A 21,863-nucleotide genomic window follows, 5' to 3' on the forward strand; every position below is an offset into this window, starting at 1 on the left:
TTGATAAGGAAGTACAGAGGGCTATAATAAACAGAATCCATGACTTTCCATTGGCTGTGTTGTTGCCAGGAAAAAAGAGAAGTTGTTCTTTTTCCTGTTGGTCTCTGCTATGGTCACAGGGGCTTCCCTGGAGGCTCACCGGCAAAGAATCTGCCTGCCAATACAGGAGACGCAGGTTTGATCCCTGGGTAGGGAAAATCCCATGGAGAAGGAAATGGCAGCCCACTCCAGTATTCTCACCTGGAAATCCCATGGACAGAGGAGCCTGGCAGACTACAGACCATGGGGTTGCAAAAGAGTCAGACACGACTTAGTGACTGAAACAACAAAAGAGAAGATGGCCGTGGGACGGGACTTTCCCCTTCAGGTCTCCAGACTCTATTTAATTGAGGTTTCTGTTCATTGATTTTTAGTCTCCAATTCATGTGTGTCCTACAATTACTTTCAGAACCTTGAATTATTTTTGTGACTTGAATCAGCAGCCAAACTAAAGGAAAAATCTTAAAGGAGATGTGGCCTTACTGAGCAGCATACTTTCTGGGCTTCACACTCTTTAGCTTAGAAGGTGGAGACTTTCTATGTACCAGATAGATCAGCCGAAGTCCTTTTAGGTTTCCTTTTTGTTCCTTTTCTCCCTCACATAATTTGTGAAAGTTGGGTTGGTTGGTTTGTTTGTTTTTGTAGCAAAGGGAAAAAAGATGTTGACAGAAAATGTACAGACAACATTCTACAACAGGTCTAATAGAATTTTCTCTTTCACAACTCCTTGTGTCTGACACGTACACAGTAGCCATTAAAACAAAATTGCAGATATAAAGAGGTCATCTCCCCATGGGTATCATTAGCAATTATCTGATGTGAAATGCTACCCACATGAAAGTTTCCCCATTTTCAAACCTGTCTGACTTCCAAAGGAATGCAGGTCATCTGGCAGAGATTTTGATGAGCTACTCAGGCTACTAAGTGCTGGTTCAGTGTAATCCCAGGAATTGAAAAGAAAAAAAGTTGAATACACACACACACACACACACACACACACACACATATACACTTGTTAAGTTTTGTTAGATAGAACAATAAATATCAATACGAATCGTAAACAGGTACACAGACTAGGTCGGAATAGGAAAAACATGTAGGAATGTTTTGGAACAATATAGCATGATGAAGAAATCCAGATCTGAAGATAAAAAGTAAAACTATTGTTTTGATTAATTATGGGCTATTTTCATTAATCACAGGGACAGAAATAAAAGGAGAAGAAAGGGTATATACAAACATATCCGTATTGCATTTGGGTAGTCCTTATTTGGTTGGTTACTTCTTGTGTGTCCTAGGTCACTTCTGTCGTGTTTGACTCTTTGCAACCCCATGGACTGTAGGCCACCAAGCTTCTCTGTCCGTGGGGTGTCCAGGCAAGAATACTGGAGTGGATTGCCATTTCCTTCTCCAAGGGATCTTCCCAACCCAGGGATCAAGCCCACATCTCATATCTCCTGCATTGGCAGGTGGGTTCTTTACTGCTAGCGCCACCTGGGAAGTCCTATAACTAATGTAACTGGGCTGTACAATGACTATCTCAAAAGTATTCAGTTCAGTTGCTCAGTCATGACCGACTTTTTGCAACCCCCATGGACTGCAACACGCCAGGCCTACCTATCCATCACAAGCTCCCAGAGTTTACTCAAACACATGTCCATTGAGTCGGTGATGTCATCCAACCATCTCATCCTCTATTGTCTCCTTCTCCTCTCGCCTTCAATCTCTCCTAGCATCAGGGTCTTTTCAAATGAGTCAGTTCTTCACATCAGGTGGCCAAAGTATTGGAGTTTCAACTTCAACATCAGTCCTTCCATTAGAGATTCAGGACTGATTTCCTTTAGGATGGACTGATTGGATCTCCTTGCAGTCCAAGGGACTCTCAAGAGTCTCCTCCAACACCACAGTTCAAAAGCATCAATTCTTCACTCAGCATTCTTTATAGTCCAACTCTCTCATCCATACATGACCTCTGGAAAAGCCATAGCCTTCACTAGATGGACCTTGTTGACAAAGTACTGTCTCTGCTTTTTAATATGCTGTCTAGGTCGGTCATAATTTTTCTTCCAAGGAGCAATGTGTCTTTTAATTTCATGGCTATAGTCACAATTTGCAGTGATTTTGGAGCCCCCCAAAAAACAACATCTGTCACTGTTTCCACTGTTTCCCCATCTATTTGCCATGAAGTGATGGGACCAGATGCCATGATCTTAGTTTTCTGAATGTTGAGCTTTAAGCCAACTTTTTCACTCTCCTCTTTCACATTCATCAAGAGGATCTTTAGTTTTCTTCAATTTCTGCCATAAGGGTGGTGTCATCTGCGTATCTGAGGTTATTGATATTTCTCCCAGCAATCTTGATTCCAGCTAGTGCTTCTTCCAGCCCAGTGTTTCTCATGATGTACTCTGCATAGAAGTTAAATAAGCAGGGTGACAATATACAGCCTTGACGTACTCCTTTTCCTATTTGGAACCGGTCTGTTGTTCCATGTCCAGTTCTAACTGTTGCTTCCTGACCTGCATACAGATTTCTCAAGAGGCAGGTCAGGTGGTCTGGTATTCCTTTCTCTTTCAGAATTTTCCACAGTTTATTGTGATCCACACAGTCAAAGGCTTTGGCATAGTCAATAAAGCAGAAATAGATGTTTTTCTGGAACTCTCTTGCTTTTTCCATGATTCAGCGGATGTTGGCAATTTGATCTCTGGTTCTTCTGCCTTTTCTAAACCAGCTTGAACATCTGGAAGTGAACAGTTCACATACTGTTGAAGCCTGGCTTGAAGAATTTTGAGCATTACTTTACTAGCATGTGAGATGAGTGCAATTGTGTGGTAGTTTGAGCATTCTTTGGCATTGCCCTTCTTTGGGATTGGAATGAAAACTGCCCTTTTCCAGTCCTGTGGCCACTGCTGAGTTTTCCAAATTTGCTGGCATATTGAGTGCAGCACTTTCACAGCACCATCTTCCAGGATTTGAAACAGCTCAACTGGAATTCCATCACCTCTACTAGCTTCATTTGTAATAACGGTTCCTAAGCCTTGCTTGACTTCACTCTCCCTGTGAGTGACCATACCATCATGGTTATCTAGGTAATTAAGACCTTTTTTTTCAGATCTTTTAGGTATTCTTGCCACCTCTTCTTAATCTCTTCTTCTGTTAGGTCCTTGCTGTTTCTGTCCTTTATTGTGCTCATTTTTGCATGAAATGTTCCCTTGGTGTCTCTCATTTTCTTGAAGAGATCTCTAGTCTTTCCCATTCTGTTGTTTTCCTCTATTTCTTTGCACTGATCACTGAGGAAGGCTTTCTTATCTCTCCTTGCTATTCTTTGCAACTCTGCATTCAGATGAGTATATCTTTCCTTTTCTCCTTTGCATTTCAATTCTCTTCTTTTCACAGCTATTTGTAACTTCTCTTCAGACAGCCATTTTGCTTTTTTGCATTTCTTTTCCATGGGGATAGTCTTGATCCCTGTCTCCTGTGCAATGTCACAAACATCATTCCATAGTTCATCAGGCACTCTATCTATCAGATCTAGTCCCTTAAATCTATTTCTCACTTCCACTGTATAATCATAAGGGATTTGATTTAGGTCATACCTGAATGGTCTAGTGGTTTTCCCTACTTTCTTCAATTTAAGTCTGAATTTGGCAATAGGAGTTCATGATCTGAGCCACAGTCAGCTCCCAGTCTTGTTTTTGCTGACTGAATAGAGCTTCTCCATCTTTGGCTGCAAAGAATATAATCAACCTGATTACAGTATTGACCATCTGGTGATGTCCATGTGTAGAGTCTTCTCTTGTGTTGTTGGAACAGGGTGTTTGCTACGACCAGTGCATTCTCTTGAGAAAACTCTACTAGCCTTTGCCCTGCTTCATTCCGCATTCCAAGGCCAAATTTGCCTGTTACTCCAAGTGTTTTTGACTTCCTACTTTTGCATTCCAGTCCCCTATAATGAAAAGGGCATCTTTTTTGGGTGTTAGTTCTAGAAGGTCTTGTAGGTCTTCAAAGAACTGTTCATCTTCAGCTTCTTCAGTGTTACTGGTTGGGGCATAGACCTGGATTACTGTGATATTGAATGGTTTGCCTTGGAAACGAACAGAGACCATTCTGTCCTTTTTGAGATTGCATCCAAGGACTGCATTTCGGACTGTTTTGTTGATTAGGATGGCTACTTCATTTCCTTTAAGGGATTCTTGCCCACAGTAGTAGATATAATGGTCGTCAGAGTTAAATTCACCCATTCCAGTCTGTTTCAGTTCTCTGATTCCTCAAAGGTTGACTTTCACTCTTGCCATCTCCTGTTTGACCAATTCCAATTTGCCTTGATTCATAGACCTAACATTCCAGCTTCCTATGCAATATTGCTCTTTACAGCATTGGAACAGGATAAAGGAGCAGTGACTCCACAAGAGACTGACCCAGAGTTGCCGTGAGTGTCCCGTAGTCTCCAGCGGAGACATGGGTGGCCTGGTGCAGGTTTGGGGGCACTGAGTGTAGCAGTACATGCATGGATCTTTTGAAGGAGGTCACCATTATCTTCATTACCTCCACCATAGTTTCTGAAAGTGAAGTTGCTCAGTCGTGTCTGACTCTTTTCGACCCCACGGACTGTAGCCTACCAGGCTCCTCTGTCCATAGGATTTTCCAGGCAAGAATACGGGAGTGGGTTGCCATTTCTTTCCCCAGGAGATCTTCCCCACCCAGGGATCGAACCCAGGTATCCTGCATTGTAGACAGATGCTTTACTGTCTGAGCCAAGGCTGCAGGTAAATAGCAGGGAGGGAACACAGCTCCACCCATCAACAGAAAATTGGATTAAAGGTTTACAAAGCATGTTGCCTGCAGTGTGGGAGACCTGGGTTCAATTCCTGGGTCAGAAGATCCCCTGGAGAAGGAAATGGCAACCCATGCCAGTATTCTTGCCTGGAGAATCCCATGGACAGAGGAGCTTGATGGGCTACAGTCCATGGGTCGCAACGAGGCAGACATGACTGAGTGACTTCACCTTCACCTTCACAATGCAGGATACCTGAGTTCAATCCCTGGGTGGGGAAGATCTCCTGGAGAAAGAAATGGCAACCCACTCCAGTATTCTTGCCTGGAAAATCCTATGGACAGAGAAGCCTGGTAGGCTGCAGTCCATCGGGTCAGAAGGAGTCAGACACACTGAAACCATAATCACAGAAAACTAATCAGTCTAATCACATGGACCACAGTTCAGTTCAGTTCAGTCACTCAGTCGTGTGCGACTCTTTGCGACCCCATGAATCGCAGCACACCAGGCCTCCCTGTCCATCACCAACTCCCGGAGTTCACTTAGACTCATGTCCATCGAGTCAGTGATGCCATCCAGCCATCTCATCCTCTGTTGTCCCCTTCTCTGCCTGCCCCCAATCCCTCCCAGCATCAGAGTCTTTTCCAATGAGTCAGCTCTTTGCATGAGGTGTCCACAGCCTTGTCTAATTCAGTGAAACTAAGCCATGTCTTGTGGGGCCACCCAGAACAGGTGGGTCATGGTGCAGAAATTTGACAGAAAGAGGTCCACTGGAGAAGGGAATGGCAAACCACTTCTGTATTCTTGCCTTGAGAACCCCATGAGCAGTATGAAAAGGCAAAATGATAGGATACTGAAAGAGGAACTCCCCAGGTCGGTAGATGCCCAATATGCTACTGGAGATCAGTGCAGAAATAACTCGAGAAAGAATGAAGGGATGGAGCCAAAACTAAAACAATACCCAGCTGTGCATGTGACTGGTGATAGAAGCAAGGTCCGATGCTGTAAAGAGCAAAATTGCATAGGAACCTGGAATGTCAGGTTCATGAATCAAGGCAAATTGGAATTGGTCAAACAGAAGATGGCAACAGTGAAAGTCAACCTTGGAGGAATCAGAGAACTGAAACAGACTGGAATGGGTGAATTTAACTCTGACGACCATTATATCTACTACTGCTGGCAGGAATCCCTTAGAAGAAATGGAGTAGCCATCATGGTCAACAAAAGAGTCTGAAATGCAGTCCTTGGATGCAATCTCAAAAAGGACAGAATGGTCTCTGTTCGTTTCCAGGGCAAACCATTCAATATCACAGTAATCCAAGTCTATGTCCCAACCAGTAACGCTGAAGAAGCTGAAGTTGAACGGTTCTATGAAGACCTACAAGACCTTCTAGAACTAACACCCAAAAAAGATGTCCTTTTCATTATAGAGGACTGGAATGCAAAAGTAGGAAGTCAAGAAACACCTGGAGTAACAGGCAAATTTGGCCTTGGAATGCGGAATGAAGCAGGGCAAAGGCTAATAGAGTTTTCTCAAGAGAATGCACTGGTCGTAGCAAACACCCTGTTCCAACAACACAAGAGAAGACTCTACACATGGACATCACCAGATGGTCAATACTGTAATCAGGTTGATTATATTCTTTGCAGCCAAAGATGGAGAAGCTCTATTCAGTCAGCAAAAACAAGACTGGGAGCTGACTGTGGCTCAGATCATGAACTCCTATTGCCAAATTCAGACTTAAATTGAAGAAAATAGGGAAAACCACTAGACCATTCAGGTATGACCTAAATCAAATCCCTTATGATTATACAGTGGAAGTGAGAAATAGATTTAAGGGACTAGATCTGATAGATAGAGTGCCTCATGAACTATGGACGGAAGTTTGTGACATGTACTATGGACATTGCACAGGAGACAGGGATCAAGACTATCCCCATGGAAAAGAAATGCAAAAAAGCAAAATGGCTGTCTGGGGAGGCCTTACAAAAAGCTGTGAAAAGAAGAGAATTGAAATGCAAAGGAGAAAAGGAAAGATATACTCATCTGAATGCAGAGTTCCAAAAAATAGCAAGGAGAGTTAAGAAAGCCTTCCTCAGCAATCAATGCATAGAAATAGAGGAAAACAACAGAATGGGAAAGACTAGAGATCTCTTCAAGAAAATCAGAGATAACAAGGGAACACTTCATACAAAGATGGGCTCTGTAAAGGACAGAAACTGTATGGACCTAACAGAAGCAGAAGATATTAAGAGGTGCCAAGAATACACAGAAAACTGTACAAAAAAGATCTTCATGACCAAGATAATCACAATGGTGTGATCACTCACCTAGAGCCAAAGCTAGTGGAGGTGATGGAATTCCAGTTGAGCTATTTCAAATCCTGAAAGATGATGCTGTGAAAGTGCTGCACTCAATACGCAAGCAAATTTGGAAAACTCAGCAGTGGCCACAGGACTGGAAAAGGTCAGTTTTCATTCCAATCCCAAAGAAAGGCTATGCCAAAGAATGTTCAAACAACTGCGCAGTTGCACTCATCTCACAGGCTAGTAAAGTAATGCTCAACATTCTCCATGCCAGGCTTCAGCAATACGTGAACCGTGAACTTCCAGATGTTCAAGCTGGTTTTAGAAAAGGCAGAGGAACCAGAGATCAAATTGCCAACATCCTCTGGATCATGGAAAAAGCAAGAGAGTTCCAGAAAAACATCTATTTCTGCTTTATTGACTATGCCAAAGCCTTTGACTGTGTGGATCACAATAAACTGTGGAAAATTCTGAAAGAGAAAGGAATACCAGACCACCTGACCTGCCTCTTGAGAAACCTATATGCAGGTCAGGAAGCAGCAGTTAGAACTGGACATGGAACAACAGACCGGTTCCAAATAGGAAAAGGAGTATGTCAAGGCTGTATATTGTCACCCTGCTTATTTAACTTATATGCAGAGTACATTATGGGCTGAAAGAAGTACAAGCTGAAATCAAGATTGCCAGGAGACATATCAGTAATCTCAGATATGCAGATGACACCACCCTTATGGCAGAAAGTGAAGAGGAACTAAAGAGCCTCTTGATGAGAGTGAAAGAGGATAGTGAAAAAGTTGGCTTAAAGCTCAACATTCAGAAAACTAAGATCATGGCATCTGGTCCCATCACTTCATGGGAAATAGATGGGGAAACAGTGTCAGACTTTATTTTTTTGGGCTCCAAAATCACTGCAGATGGTGACTACAGCCCTGAAATTAAAAGATGCTTACTCCTTGGAAAAAAAGTTATGACCAACCTAGATAGCATATTCAAAAGCAGAGACATTACTTTGCCGACTAAGGTCCGTCTAGTCAAGGCTATGGTTTTTCCTGTGGTCATATATGGATGTGAGAGTTGGACTGTGAAGAAGGGTGAGCGCCGAAGAATTGATGCTTGTGAACTGTGGTGTTGGAGGAGACTCTTGAGAGTCCCTTGGACTACAAGGAGATCCAACCAGTCCATTCTGAAGATCAACCCTGGGATTTCTTTGGAAGGAATGATGCTAAAGCTGAAGCTCCAGTATTTTGGCCACCTCATGTGAAGAGTTGACTCATTGGAAAAGACTCTGATGCTGGAAAGGATTGGGGCAGGAGGAGAAGGGGACGACCAAGGATGAGATGGCTGCATGGCATCACGGACTCGATGGACGTGAGTCTGAGTGAACTCCGGGAGATGGTGATGGACAGGGAGGCCTTTCGTGCTGCGATTCATGGGGTCACAGAGAGTCGGACACGACTGAGCTACTGAACTGAACTGAACCGGGAGTTGGTGATGGACAGGTGATGAACAAGCCTGGCGTGCTGCAATTCATGGGGTCGCAAAGAGTCAGGCAGGACTGAGCAACTGAACTGAACTGAAGCATGGCCCCACCCATCAGAGCAAGATTCAGTTTCTTCCTCAGTCAGTCTCTCCCATCAGAAAACTTCCATGAGCCTCTTATCCTTCTCCATCACAGGCTGAGAGACTTAAAACCACAGTCACAGAACACTAACCAATCTGATCACATGGAACACAACGTTGTCTAATTCATGAAACCATAAGCCATGCTGTGTAGGGCCACCGAAGATGGACAGGTCATGGTGGAGAATTCTGACAAAATGTGGTCTGGAGAAGGGAATGACAAATCACTTCACTATTCTTTCCTTGAGAACCCTATGAACAATATGAAAAGTATTAAGTACCTACAGTTAAAGGTTGTGCTGTATCATTGTGCATTTAAGAGTGCATTAATAAACAAGAGTCCATACCATCTAGAAATTTCTAGTTATCTGGTGATAAAACAGTGCAGTGTTACCATTATACTCAGCTATGTAGACCTGTCAGAATATGAAGTATTATTGGATTACTGTTGAAGTTTTAGGGACGTCATCTATCCACATTAAATAGTAAGTGGACCTGCGGCAAGTCATTATTCATCTTGACTGTAATTGAAACTTTACCAAAGAGATACCAGGATGGAAGTACAGTTTTCATCCACTTAAATCACCCTTTTGGCTAAAGAAAAATTTTCTTCTAGCAAAATGGAAAAATCATAACATTCAACTATGAATGATTAATTTTTAGTCAGTTAATGCTTCCTCAGATGACTCTTTCTCTTAATAGAACCCTAAACTTAGTTCTAAATTAACTCAAAGCATTATTTCACATTTTTATTTTTTGTGTATTTACTCATTTTTACTACAATTTTTAAAGTTTATACTCCTTTTACAGTTATTGCAAAATATTGGTTATATTTCCCATTTGTAAAATACAGCCTGGTAGCCTGTCTTACATCCAACAGTTGATTTCTTCTTCCCTCCCACCTTTATACTACCCCTCCCCTTCCTTTCCCCACTGCTAACCAGTAGTGCTCTATATCTGTGAGACTGCTTCATTTTTCTTATATTCATTACTTTGTTGTATTTTTTAGATTCCTTCTATAAGTTATATCATACAGTATTCTTTCTTATCAGTCTCATTTCACTTAGCATAATGGCCTTCCAAGTCCATTGTTGCCAAAACATTATTTAAATTTCACCACAGTGGAAGATTTATGTAGGATACAATAAGTAACTTGTTTTTTATTATACTATTTATACTCAATTCCTGTGATTGACTGGGGGCTTCCCAGGTGGCTCTAGTGGTAAAGAACCTGCCTGTCAGTGTAGGAGACATTAAGAGATGTGGGTTCAATCCCTGGGTCAGGAAGATCCCCTGGAAAACTAGTGATTACCACTAGTGGAGAAGGGCATGGCAACCCACTCCAGTATTCTTGCCTGGAAAATCCCCATAGACAGCGGAGCCTGGCAGGCTACAGTCCATTGTATCACAGAGAGTCAGAGACGACTGAAGTGATAGCACTCATTATTGACTGCCTGGGACCCAGATAGAGCCTAGACAGTTGATATTTGTTTACCTGCATGCTTGATCACAGCCATTTCAATTTTTGGTAGTTGTGACCAATAAGTGTGAATGCAGCCACGTAACCCTGAACAACCAATGTCATCAGCAAGCCCCACCTCATTTCTTTTTCTGTAGAATGTTTGTCCCTCACGGTTCTCAAATTCTGCATGTTTATATTGATCAGCTTGGTTGCTCTAGCTGAGGAAATGAAGATTCTTAAAGAGATCTTATGGTAAACATGTGAAAGAGGGAACAGCCCTGGCCAGGAACCTAGCAGTACCTTAGGACTAATTCTCATTCTAGAACTGAAGAAATTTGAGGAAAGACTACAGAGGGAAGACTTTTATTCTTTGGTTAGTTCTTCAAGGCACATTATTTTTCCCTTAGATTAGAATGATGGGATCATATAGACATTCTTTAACTTGCTTCATAATTATGAGTAATATAATTAATGTAACTATAACTGAACTTGGAATTAGAGTGAATGAGCAGGAGAAAGAATAATAAATCATTGAAAGGAAGAGTTTTCAGTGATACATATAATGAATTTGTTCTGAAGAGGATTTGGATCAAAGATTTCCACTTCCCAGAAAATGTGGCAGTTGAAACAAAGGTGTAGAGATTCCTCTTCATCTTTTCACAAACAGTGTGCTACAAAGTTACACAACAGCCTTGTAGTTCTGTAAAGGTGTTTAAGGAATTCTTATAACAGCAGATAAACGCTTCTTACCGTAGGAATGAGGCTACTTAATCTCTAAGTCAGGCTCCTTGGCCATAACATGAAGAAAATGTTTTACCTACATTTAAGGATGACAGGGAGGCCTGGTGTGCTGCATTTCATGGGGTCGCAAAGAGTCAGACACAACTGAGTGACTGAACTGAAGAGAATTAACTACCAAAGCTTTTTAGCACTATCTCTACCGCTAGGAATCACTCCTTAAATCATAGTACTATGATTATTGTCACTTATCATTACCTTTAATTTAGAAAAGAATATATGCTTTTAATTATGACTGCTGCTAAGTCGCTTCAGTCATGTCCAACTCTGTGTGACCCCATAGATGGCAGCCCACCAGGCTACCCCATCCCTGGGATTCTCCAGGCAAGAACACTGGAGTAGGTTGCCATTTCCTTCTCCAGTGCATGAAAGTGAAAAGTGAAAGTGAAGTTGCTCAGTTGTATCTGACTCTTAGTGATCCCATGGACTGCAGCCTACCAGGCTCCTCCATCCATGGGATTTTCCAGGCAAGAGTACTGGAGTGGGTTGCTTTGCCTTCTCCGGGTAGACTACTGTCTACATTAACTTAATAAATTTTGTTTTTGTTGAGTGAATCCTTATGTACACATAAGTAGAGATAGTGATTCTGATTTTTAAAGCAATGCCATATACTTTCAAACTTCAAAGGAGTAAAACAATAAATGTATTTATGGCCCAAACTGCTTTATTCTTCAAATGTTCAATAGTTAACAGTTTCCATAAAATTGTCTCACTTTTCCACTTCTCTTTGAAATACAGAAATAGTCTCTTTCTTTCTGGAGGAAGAAAATGGATCATATTTTTTTTCTAAATATTTTATTCTTTAGTTATTAAGACATTAACTGGGAAAGGGAAAGGGAAAATGTGAAACTGTTAGATGCTGAGCTGTGTCTGACTCTTTGTGACCCCATGGACTGTAGCCTGCCAGGTTCCTCTGTCCATGGAATTCTCCAGGCAAGAATACTGGAGTGATTCCCTTCTCCAGGGGATCTTCTCAACCCAGGGATCGAACCTGGCTCTCCCACATTGCAGGCAGATTCTTTTCCATCTGACCCACCAACTGTTAATTTACTCAGTGTTCTCTGAGCTTCCATGTGCTTGAGTACATTAAGTATATTTTCTCTTATCAGGAAATGCAATACAACAAGATCATGATCATTCAATAAACATTTATTAAGCACTAGTCTGTGCCAGTCTTATGTTTCCAAGCGTTTGTGACACTCGGTGGAAGTGATTTTATTTAAATCTATTTACCAGTTGATTTCAGGAATCACCACTTTATTTGGTGGTGTTCACCAAGTCAGTCTCTTGCAATCACTGGAAGAAGAGTGATGCTGTGTGAACAATAAGATCTCGCATGAGTCAGCAATTTGTGGCAGTCGTTGGGGAAAAAATGCAAAACCCTTTACAAGTAATGCTCTTTGGGTGAATGCATTTTTCTTTTTGTATTACATCTCGGAACTTATTTTTCAGCCCTTGAGTGAGGAGTACCCATTTTAAAAGAAACATTGCTTTATCGTATCAGAAAGTACTCAGTTATTTGTAATACATGACCTTTGTTACTTTCTATTGAATTGTACTCTGCGAAAACTTTGTGTTTTTGTTCTTTTGACATTATCGATACTACTGTTCACTTCTCCTTGGTACACTAATAAATGTACAGGACATGCAGATTCTATTCTATTTATCTAGACCTTCCTGACTAAAAGTCCACCTAAACCTAACAAAAAGGAAAAAGGACTCATAAGATCCTGTGTTCCATCATTTTTTTTATTACTCTCCTTTCATCTCTCCATTATTTTTTCTTTATCTTTTTTATTTCTGAAATTTCATTTATTTTTCTGAAAATATTTTAGACTTGTTAAAAATTACCATTTTTAGATTTTCATTGAAAATAACAATGTAACAGCTAGGACCTGTTGTATAGCACATGGAACTCTCAGTGTTCTGTACCAGCCTGGATGAGAGGGAGGTGTGGAGGAGAATGGATACGTGGGTATATATGGCTGAGTCCCTTTGCTGTTCACCTGAAACTGCCACAAGATTGTTACTAAAAAAAATAATAATAATTTATTTTGTTAATACAAAATAAAAAGTTTAAAGTTTGGAAAATAATCAGCTTACTAGTATATGAGGAAGCCAATTAAAAAATTATTATGTTATTTGACATAACTCAAATGAAGATGGACTTTAGCTAAAAATTTCCTATGGATTCTTATAAAATTTAGTAGTAAAAAAAGTGAAGTTCTGTTAGGTTCAACTGTTCTGAAAACTTAATTGATTCTCTTGAGTTTGCCTTTTGGTTTAGAGTGCCTGAGCTCTTGGTTGTTTTCCTAATTTCATACATTATGTTGATGAAACACACTTCAAAAACAAACAAGTTCTTTAAAAGTGTTTGTTGGTGGGTAGGTATTTCCTGAAATGTGAGGGGGTTTTGTGTTTTTTTTACTGTATTTTTTAATTGAAAGATAATTGCTTTACAGAATTTTGTTGTTTTTAAACCTCAACATGAACCAGCCATAGGTATACAGCCCCTCCCTCTTGAACCTCCCTCCCATTTCCCTCCCCATTCTACCCTTTGAGGTTGATACAGAGCCCCTGTTTGTGTTTCCTGAGATAAACAGCAAATTCCTGTTGGCTACCTATTTTACATTTGGTAATATAAATTTCCATATTACTCTCTCTATAATCTCACCCTCTCCTCCCCTCTCCCCATGTCCATAAGTCTATTCTCTATGTTTATTTCTTCATTGCTGCTCTGCAAATAAATTCTTCGGGACCATCTCTCTAGATTCTGTATATATATGTTAGTATATGATATTTCTTTCTCTTTCTGACTTACTTCAACCTCTATAATAGGCTCTAGGTTCATCCACCTCATTAGAACTGACTCAAATGTGTTCCTTTTTATGGCTGAGTATTATTCCATTGTGTATATGTACCAAAACTTCTTTATCCATTCATCTTTTGATGGACACCTAGGTTGCCTCCGTGTTCTAGCTATGGTAAACAGTGCTGGAATGAATAATGGGATACATGTGTCTTTTTCAATATTGATTTCCTCAGGCTATATGCCTAGGAATGGGATTGCTGGGTCACATGGTAGTTTTATTCCCAGTTTTTTAAGGAATCTCCATACTGTCATCCATAGTGGCTATATCAATTTACATTCCCACCAACAGTGCTGAGTGTTCCCTTTTCCCCACCCCCTTTTCAGCATTTATTGTTTGTAGACTTTTTGATGATGGCCATTCTGACCAATGAGAGGTGATATCTCATTGTAGTTTTGATTCACATTTCTCTAATAATGAGCAATGTTTAACATCTTTTCATGTGTTTGTTAGCCATCTGTATGTCTTCTTTGGAGAAATGTCTATTTAGGTCTTTTCCCACTTTTTGATTGAGTTGTTTATTTTTCTGGTATTGAGTTGTATGACTGCTTGTATACTTTGGAAATTAATCCTTTGTCAGTTGTTTCATTTGCTATTATTTTCTCCCATTCTGAGGGTTGTCCTCTTACCTTGCTTATAGTTTCCTTTGATGTGCAAAAGCTTTTAAGTTTAATCTTGTTTACTTTTGTTTTTACTTCCATTACTCTAGGAGGTGGGTCATAGAGGATCTTGCTTTGTGTCATCCAGTGTTCTTCCTATGTTTTCTCTAAGTTTTATAGTTTCTGGTCTTTCATTTAGGTCTTTAATCCATTTTGAGTTTATCTTTGTGTACGGTGTTAGGAAGCATTCTAATTTCATTCTTTTACATGCAGCTGTCCAGTTTTCCCAGCACCACTTATTGAAAAGGCTGTCTTTGCCCCATTTTATATTCTTGCCTCCTTTGTCAAAAATAAGGTACCCATAGGTTCAGTACAGTTCAGTCACTCAGTCGTATCCGACTCTTAGCGACCCCATGGACTGTAGCATGCCAGGCCTCCCTGTCCATCACCAACTCCTGGAGTTTACTCAAACACATGTCCATTGAGTTGGTGATGCCATCCAGCCATATTATCTTCTGTCATCCCCTTCTCCTCCCGCCTTCAATCTTTCCCAGCATCAGGATCTTTTCAAATGAGTCAGTTCTTCACATCAGGTGGCCAAAGTATTGGAGTTTCAGCTTCAGCATCAGTCCTTCCAGTGAATATTCAGGACTGATTTCCTTTTGGTTGGACTGGTTGGATCTCCTTGAAGTCCAAGGGACTCTCAAGGGTCCTCTCCAACACCACAGTTCAAAAGCATCAATTCTTCGCTCAGCTTTCTTTATAGTCCAACTCTCGCATCCATACATAACTACTGGAAAAACCATAGCTTTAACCAGAAGGACCTTTGTTGGCAAAGTAATGGGTTTATTTCTGGGCTTTCTATCTTGTTCCATTGGTCTGTATTTCTGTTTTTGTGCCAGTACCATACTGCCTTGATGACTGTAGCTTTTTAGTATAATCTGAAGTCAGGAAGGTTGATTCCTCCAGCTCCATTCTTCTTTCTCAAGACTGCTTTGGTCATTTGGGGTCTTTTGTGTTTCCATATGAATTGTGAAATTTTTTGTTCTAATTCTGTGAAAAATGCCATTGGTAATTTGATAGGGATTGCACTGAATCTGCAGATTGCATTTGGGAGTGTAGTCATTTTCACATTGATTTTTCCTACCCAAGAACATGGAATATCTCTCCATCTGTTTATGTCATCTTTGATTTCTTTCATCAGTGTCTTACAATTTTCTGCATACAGTTCTTTTGTCTCTTTAGGTAAGTTTATTCCTATATATTTTATTCTTTTTGTTGCAGTGGTGAATGGGATTGATTCCTTAATTTTTCTTTCTGATATTTCATTGTTAGTATATAGGGATGCAAGTGATTTCTGTGTATTGATTTTATATCCTGAGACTTTGCTAAATTCGCTGACTAGATCTAGTAATTATCTGATACTATCATTAGGGTTTTCTGTGTATAGTATCTTGTCATCAGCAAACAGTGAGAGCTTTACTTTTTCTTTTCCAATCTGGATTCCTTTTATTTCTTTTTCTTCTCTAATTGCTGTAGCTAGGACTTCCAAAACTATGTTGAATAATAGTGGTGAAAGTGGCACCCTTGTCTTATTCCTGATCTTACAGGGAATGCTTTCAGTTTTTTCCATTGAGAATGTTTGCTGTGGGCTTATCTTATATGGCCTTTATTATGTTGAGGTATGTTTCCTTCTTTGCCCATTTTTTTGAAGAGTTTTAATCATAAATGGGTGCTGAAGACCTTGTGTTCCATCATTTTTTTTAAATCTCCTTTCATCTCTCCATTCTTAATACTGCCTGAGTTCTGTTTCCTAGACTATTTTAAAGCAAATCCAAGACATGTAATTTCACCCATAAATATTAACTGATAAGAACTTTTAAAATTATGACTGATAACTTTCTGATTTTATTAAAGATTTTTTTAAACATCTGTTCAAATAAGGATCCCCAAAATTTCAACATGTTATATTTAATTATGTCTTTCAAGTTGCTTTTAATATAGAACAGCCCTAGATTTTTATTTCTTACCACTGACATTTTGAAGAAAGAAAGTCAGCTGTCCTACAGAATGTCCTGGGCTTCGCAGCTGGCTCAGTGATAAAGAATCTGCCTGCCAAGATGGAGATGTGGGCTCAGTCCTTGGGTGGGGAAGATCCCCTGGAAAAGGAAATGGCAGTTCACTCCAGTATTGTTGCCTGGGGAATCCCATGGACAGAGGAGCCTGGCAGGCTATTGTCCACAGGGTTTCAAAGAGTTGGACACAATTTAGCAACTAAATAACAACAGAATGTTTCAGTTTGGCTTTATCCCCTATCTTTCCTATAAGCAGGTAGAAAAATCAGATATTTGCCAAGATTCAACCTCAAGGTTTTAGGCCACTGTACTGTAAGAAGTTCTGTGTTCTTCCTATTGCATTGTATGATGTCTGACAATTAGGCTTATTATTAATGATTATACTGACATTTAATACCTGCCTCCCCTGGTGAAGATGTCGGGAATCCATCTTTCAGGAGCCGTAATTCATGTAGTTTGATTTTAGTGTTTTAAATCATGAAGTGTTTCTCAGATCATTTTTTTAGTATCATTAGTCTGTTAGGAAGATGCCATTTTTAAAGGCTTTCTTGTCCTAGGACACAGGTCTGTCATGTAGTTTTTCTATTTCCAACAAAATGATCCTTTTAAATTAATCTATCGAAATTGTCCAACAAATTCTGAAAATCAGTTCTCTTGGTAAAAATGTTTCTCTTTGTACCTCAGTACCATGTGGATGAAATGTTTAGAGTTACAGAGCCCCCAAAGAAAATACATCTATCCTGACATGAGTTACCCTGGATGGCCTACTTTATCAGGGGAGGAGTCACTAGCCACCATGTTGCCAAATGGACTCACATTTCTCTCTTCGGGGAACGGGGCACATTCCCAAGGGTATATTTTCAGTGCTGCTTAAAGACCTTTATTTCATAAGATTTTGTTTTTCTGTTTGTTCCCAGGAAGAAATCTTTCCTGTTTTCCGCTCTGTATGCTGCCTTTGTCTTCGGCGGTCGGCACCTAATGAACAAGCGGGCGAAGTTTGAACTGAGGAAGCCTCTAGTGCTCTGGTCTCTGACCCTTGCAGTCTTCAGGTAGGTTGTGTTTTTTTGTTTGTTTGTTTTTCCTTTTCCAAATAAAATCCATCTATTTCATCAGATTAGCTGAAAGACACCCACGTTTAATCCTGCATCTCATATTTTTTATCATTAAGGATGTAAAATAGTACCACAGCCCGAGGGAAAGGCTTTATGCAGCCAAGCTTGCCACGCTCTCTTCATTTTGAGAACCCTCAGGCCACCTCCTCTCTTGTCCAAACTGTTCGTGCAGTAACTCAGTTTATGTCTTAGGACTAGAAGCAGTACATGAGTTCCATTCTTTGGCGTATAAATATAGATGTAGGGGTAAATGGAAAGCTGCGGCAATAAACTGTGGAAGTGTATGGTAGTGTTCAGATGGGGTGGGCATACTCTTACGGACTGGTACATAGTCAAAAATGGCTTTCGGGCATTTGATGAGACACTGGACCAGAGAATGCTTCTGTCCCATATCCCCAAAGCATCCTCCACCTGAACTGACTGACAGGCATATGCTTATGCATTCAGGTCTTACTTTGCGTCAGACAAAACTCGTCATAGAGGCTGGTCAGGATCAGGTCTGGTCTCTCCAGGAGTATCTGCCAGCCAACATGCAGACACACTCCTGGAACCCTGAAGGAGCATGTCTAGCTTTGTAATATTTGGTGATTTGACAATCATAAGATGAATTAACACACAGCTGGTATCCAAACAGGTGCCAGCACTTACCTACAGTGCTAACAAAGGCACCTATTCCTTTTGTATTTTGGTTGTCAAAACCAGCACGTTGATAACTGGCCTTGGGGGCGGGTAGGGAAGCAGATATAAATACGCTACAGAATAAAAACCTATTCTTTCTAGTATATAGGAGTATTTCTACTTTTCTTGTATTGCATATTAACAGTTCTACTTCTTCTGTGGTTCAGTGGTAAAGAATCTGCCTGCAATGCAGGAGCCACAGTAGACACTGGCTTCGATCCCTGGGTTGGGAAGATCCCCTGAAGGAGGGCATGGCAACCCACTGCAGTATTCTTGCCTGGAGAATTCCATGGACAGAGGAGCCTCGGGGGCTATAATCCATGGGGTCACAAAGAGTAGGACATGACTGAAGTGACTTAGCATGCACCACTAATGAGAAACGCATAGAATCATTAAAAGCCTCATTAGTCACTTAAGGCTTTTTAAAGATGATCAGGCAGGAAGAGAATTTTCACAAACTCTGATCTGTACGTTTCCGTCAAGCTGGCTCCCTGCATCTGAAACACTGATGTGCTTGCTACTGCAGGCACTCTTTATTTTGGTGCATTTCATAAGGCATGTGAGATACTTGTGGTTTGAACCTATCACTAAAGACTCCTTCCATTTCATGTGTATCAAGTCCTAATTCTCTAATACAAAGCAGCATTTTTATTTTTATTATTATTTACATTGAAGGTTCACAAAGTCTGCCTTACCTTAAGTACTTTGATATTTGAGGGGAAATTTATCTTGATGATGCCTTTCAGCATTTTACAGATCTTTCAACATCCCCTGAACCTTTATCTTCTGTTTTTTAACCGTAGCACAGATAAGAGGGAAGAAGAAAGTCCAGGGACCCCTACACACCTGTTCTCCTGCTTAAACAGTTATCAACACTGTTTCGTCTGTGTTACCACTAACTTCTCCCATGACCCAAATTATTGGGAACTATTACAGACTCAACTATTTCTGAATGAAATGATACCATTTCTAAAAGTTAAGTAGTCTTACTAGACTGGTCAGTGTCATTATCTCACCTAAATTAGTAATAATTCTTTCTTATTGAGTGTTCCATTTTCTCCAGTTGTTTCAATTTTTTTTTGTTGTTCAATTTATTTTCAAGAATTTTGACCCAAAGGACTTATACACACTGCTGCTGCTGCTAAGTTGCTTCAGTCGTGTCCGACTCTGTACGACCCCATAGACGGCAGCCCACCAGGCTCCCCTGTCCCTGGGATTCTCTGTATATAAAATAGTCAACTGGTAAGGACCTAAAAAAAAGTAAAGAATCCTTACCCAAACGGGTCCACACTTTCCCATTGGTTGATTTAACTTAGAGGTTTTGTCTTTCCTTCCACTTCCAATCCATTCTTTGGATAATCCAGATTGTTTCTCTTTTAGAGTTTCCCCCAGACAAGATGTTATTGATTATATTCTTCTGAAACCCTGTATTATTTGTTAGTCAACAGAGCTAGAAATTTTTATATTTAGATTTGATAGGACTTCTTATAAGAAGTTAGTGAAACAAAAGCAAGGATAAATACTTGATTCTTTACTCATATTTAGCAGTTTCAAAAAAATTAATTTGATTACTTAGCATGTGAATAATAATGGGTGTTTTTAAGTATCATTATGAACTTACAGAATTACGCTTTTTTATATGTCAGTGAGTGTGAGGTGAATTTGGATATGATGGATTATAGTCCAATGCTATTATTCTTTTTGATGCTAAGTTAACCCATGTTTGGCCAGAGGGAGTTTCTTCAGATTAGCTCCTGAATCCTTTCCCCATCCTGAGTAGTGCTCATAGCTTGATTTTGTATATGTGTGTGTATTTTGGGGTGTGTGTGTGATTGGGGGAGGCGGTGGGGATGACAAGCTGTCCCAGGCCAAGCATGTTGCATATCCTTGTCCAGAAGTGAAATCAGTCATTTCTCAAAAGATCCCAGCTTCCTTTGGGAGAAGTAGTATTTAGAAATAACTCTAAGTACCAGGGGTGGTTGTTGTCACTAAGTTCTTATTTTTAGGCCTCTAAGAGAGCAGAAAAAAAATTATTCGTTATTTTGAAAGAATGTATCCAGAGTTAGTATTCATACTTCTGATTCATATTTATGACTAGAGAGTTTTTACTTAATAGATTTCTCTTTCCTCCTATGCCAAAACCCAAGTTCCCAAGCTCAGTACTTACTTACACCATAGAACATATGCAATAGTCATTAACACTACCATCTTTTTTAGACTGACAAGTTCCTGTTTCATCTTCAATTTCCTTATTTCTATTGGTTACTTTACTTTCTTCAGAGCCATGTTTCGTATAAAACTGTAAAAGCTGGAACTACTGAAAGGTGTCCAAGCATGGACTGTCTTGGATCTTATAAAAATTGATCATAATATTCTAATCATTTATTTGGAAACATTATAATGGAATTCTGTGGTTGTATTAATTGAACATGGTCCCATGTTAGGAAGAGTATATTAAGGTTTCTCTGTGCTTAATTCTGATCAACAGTGCATTGAATGAAAAGGCTTAATACAGAATGAATTTTTTAATGGAATGTTTATGTAAATTTTACTCCTAGACATAAAACACATGTTGTTCATTAATACATTTAAGTATTTGTAAAAATATCTAAAAAGATAATAGAAGAAAACATACTCAATTCTTATTACATCTATGGTAAGGGAGAGGAGACAGGTGTTTTTTTTTTTAATGCCCACTATTTACTGTAAAATAAGCAGAAAAAAAATTCAGAGCTTATAGAGGTTGGTTCTAGTGGACCAGTAATGTAGAGCAAAAAGGATTTAAATTTTTTGTGATGCCTTATCTTCTTATTCAAAAGAAATGAAACAAGCATCATGTTGACAGCTCAGTTCTGGATACTGGGTGTTTATTATTCTTTGTGCTTTATTGCATTTACAGCATTTCCTAAAATATACATACATGCATACACAATCTCATACACAGCTTAGAGACTCTCAAGTGGTATTTGCTCTTTCTTTTAGAATCCAAATAACTTTTGAATGAAATTGACATAAAGTATCAAAAATTTATATAAAGCATCAAAAAAATAATACAAACAGATGTTTTGATGAGTATTAATAAAAATTCTCCTATCTAGGTCATATATTAATAAAATAACTTCATTATTATAAAAATATGTCTGTAGACAATTATGACTTATTTTACTATAATTCACAAATTTTCAAATTCACCTATAAATGGTGTTTAATATATAAGTATATAAAGTCCTTACACAAGAGATTCCTGCATGAAATGGCATGCAATTGTGTAGGACCCTTAAGAGCCACTGCTTACCACTAATAGGATATCATGGATTTGGAAAAAAGAGGAGAGAGAACCTAACTTTTCTGTTAGAGGAATTAGAAATGAGGGAGAGGAAGGGTAAGCTTTTGCTTTTGGAAAATCACTGGAAAGAATTTTTAATGTATGCTGCTGCTGCTAAGTCGCTTCAGTCGTGTCCAACTCTATGCGACCCCATAGACGGCAGCCCACCAGGCTCCCCCGTCCCTGGGATTCTCCAGGCAAGAACAC

General features: G+C 39.7%; 1 protein-coding gene across 1 annotated transcript in view; it reads left to right on the plus strand.

The window, feature by feature from the left end:
- Nucleotides 1–21,863, plus strand: part of ELOVL6 (ELOVL fatty acid elongase 6) — a 139,205-nt gene that overhangs the window by 70,498 nt on the left and 46,844 nt on the right. The window contains exon 2 of the mRNA XM_068975091.1: nt 17,459–17,590. Within this exon, the coding sequence (XP_068831192.1) occupies nt 17,459–17,590 (132 nt within the window). The remainder of the gene's footprint in view (nt 1–17,458; nt 17,591–21,863) is intronic.

This window comes from Capricornis sumatraensis, chromosome 7 (assembly GCF_032405125.1).
Source record: "Capricornis sumatraensis isolate serow.1 chromosome 7, serow.2, whole genome shotgun sequence".
NCBI classification, from domain to species: Eukaryota; Metazoa; Chordata; class Mammalia; order Artiodactyla; family Bovidae; genus Capricornis; species Capricornis sumatraensis.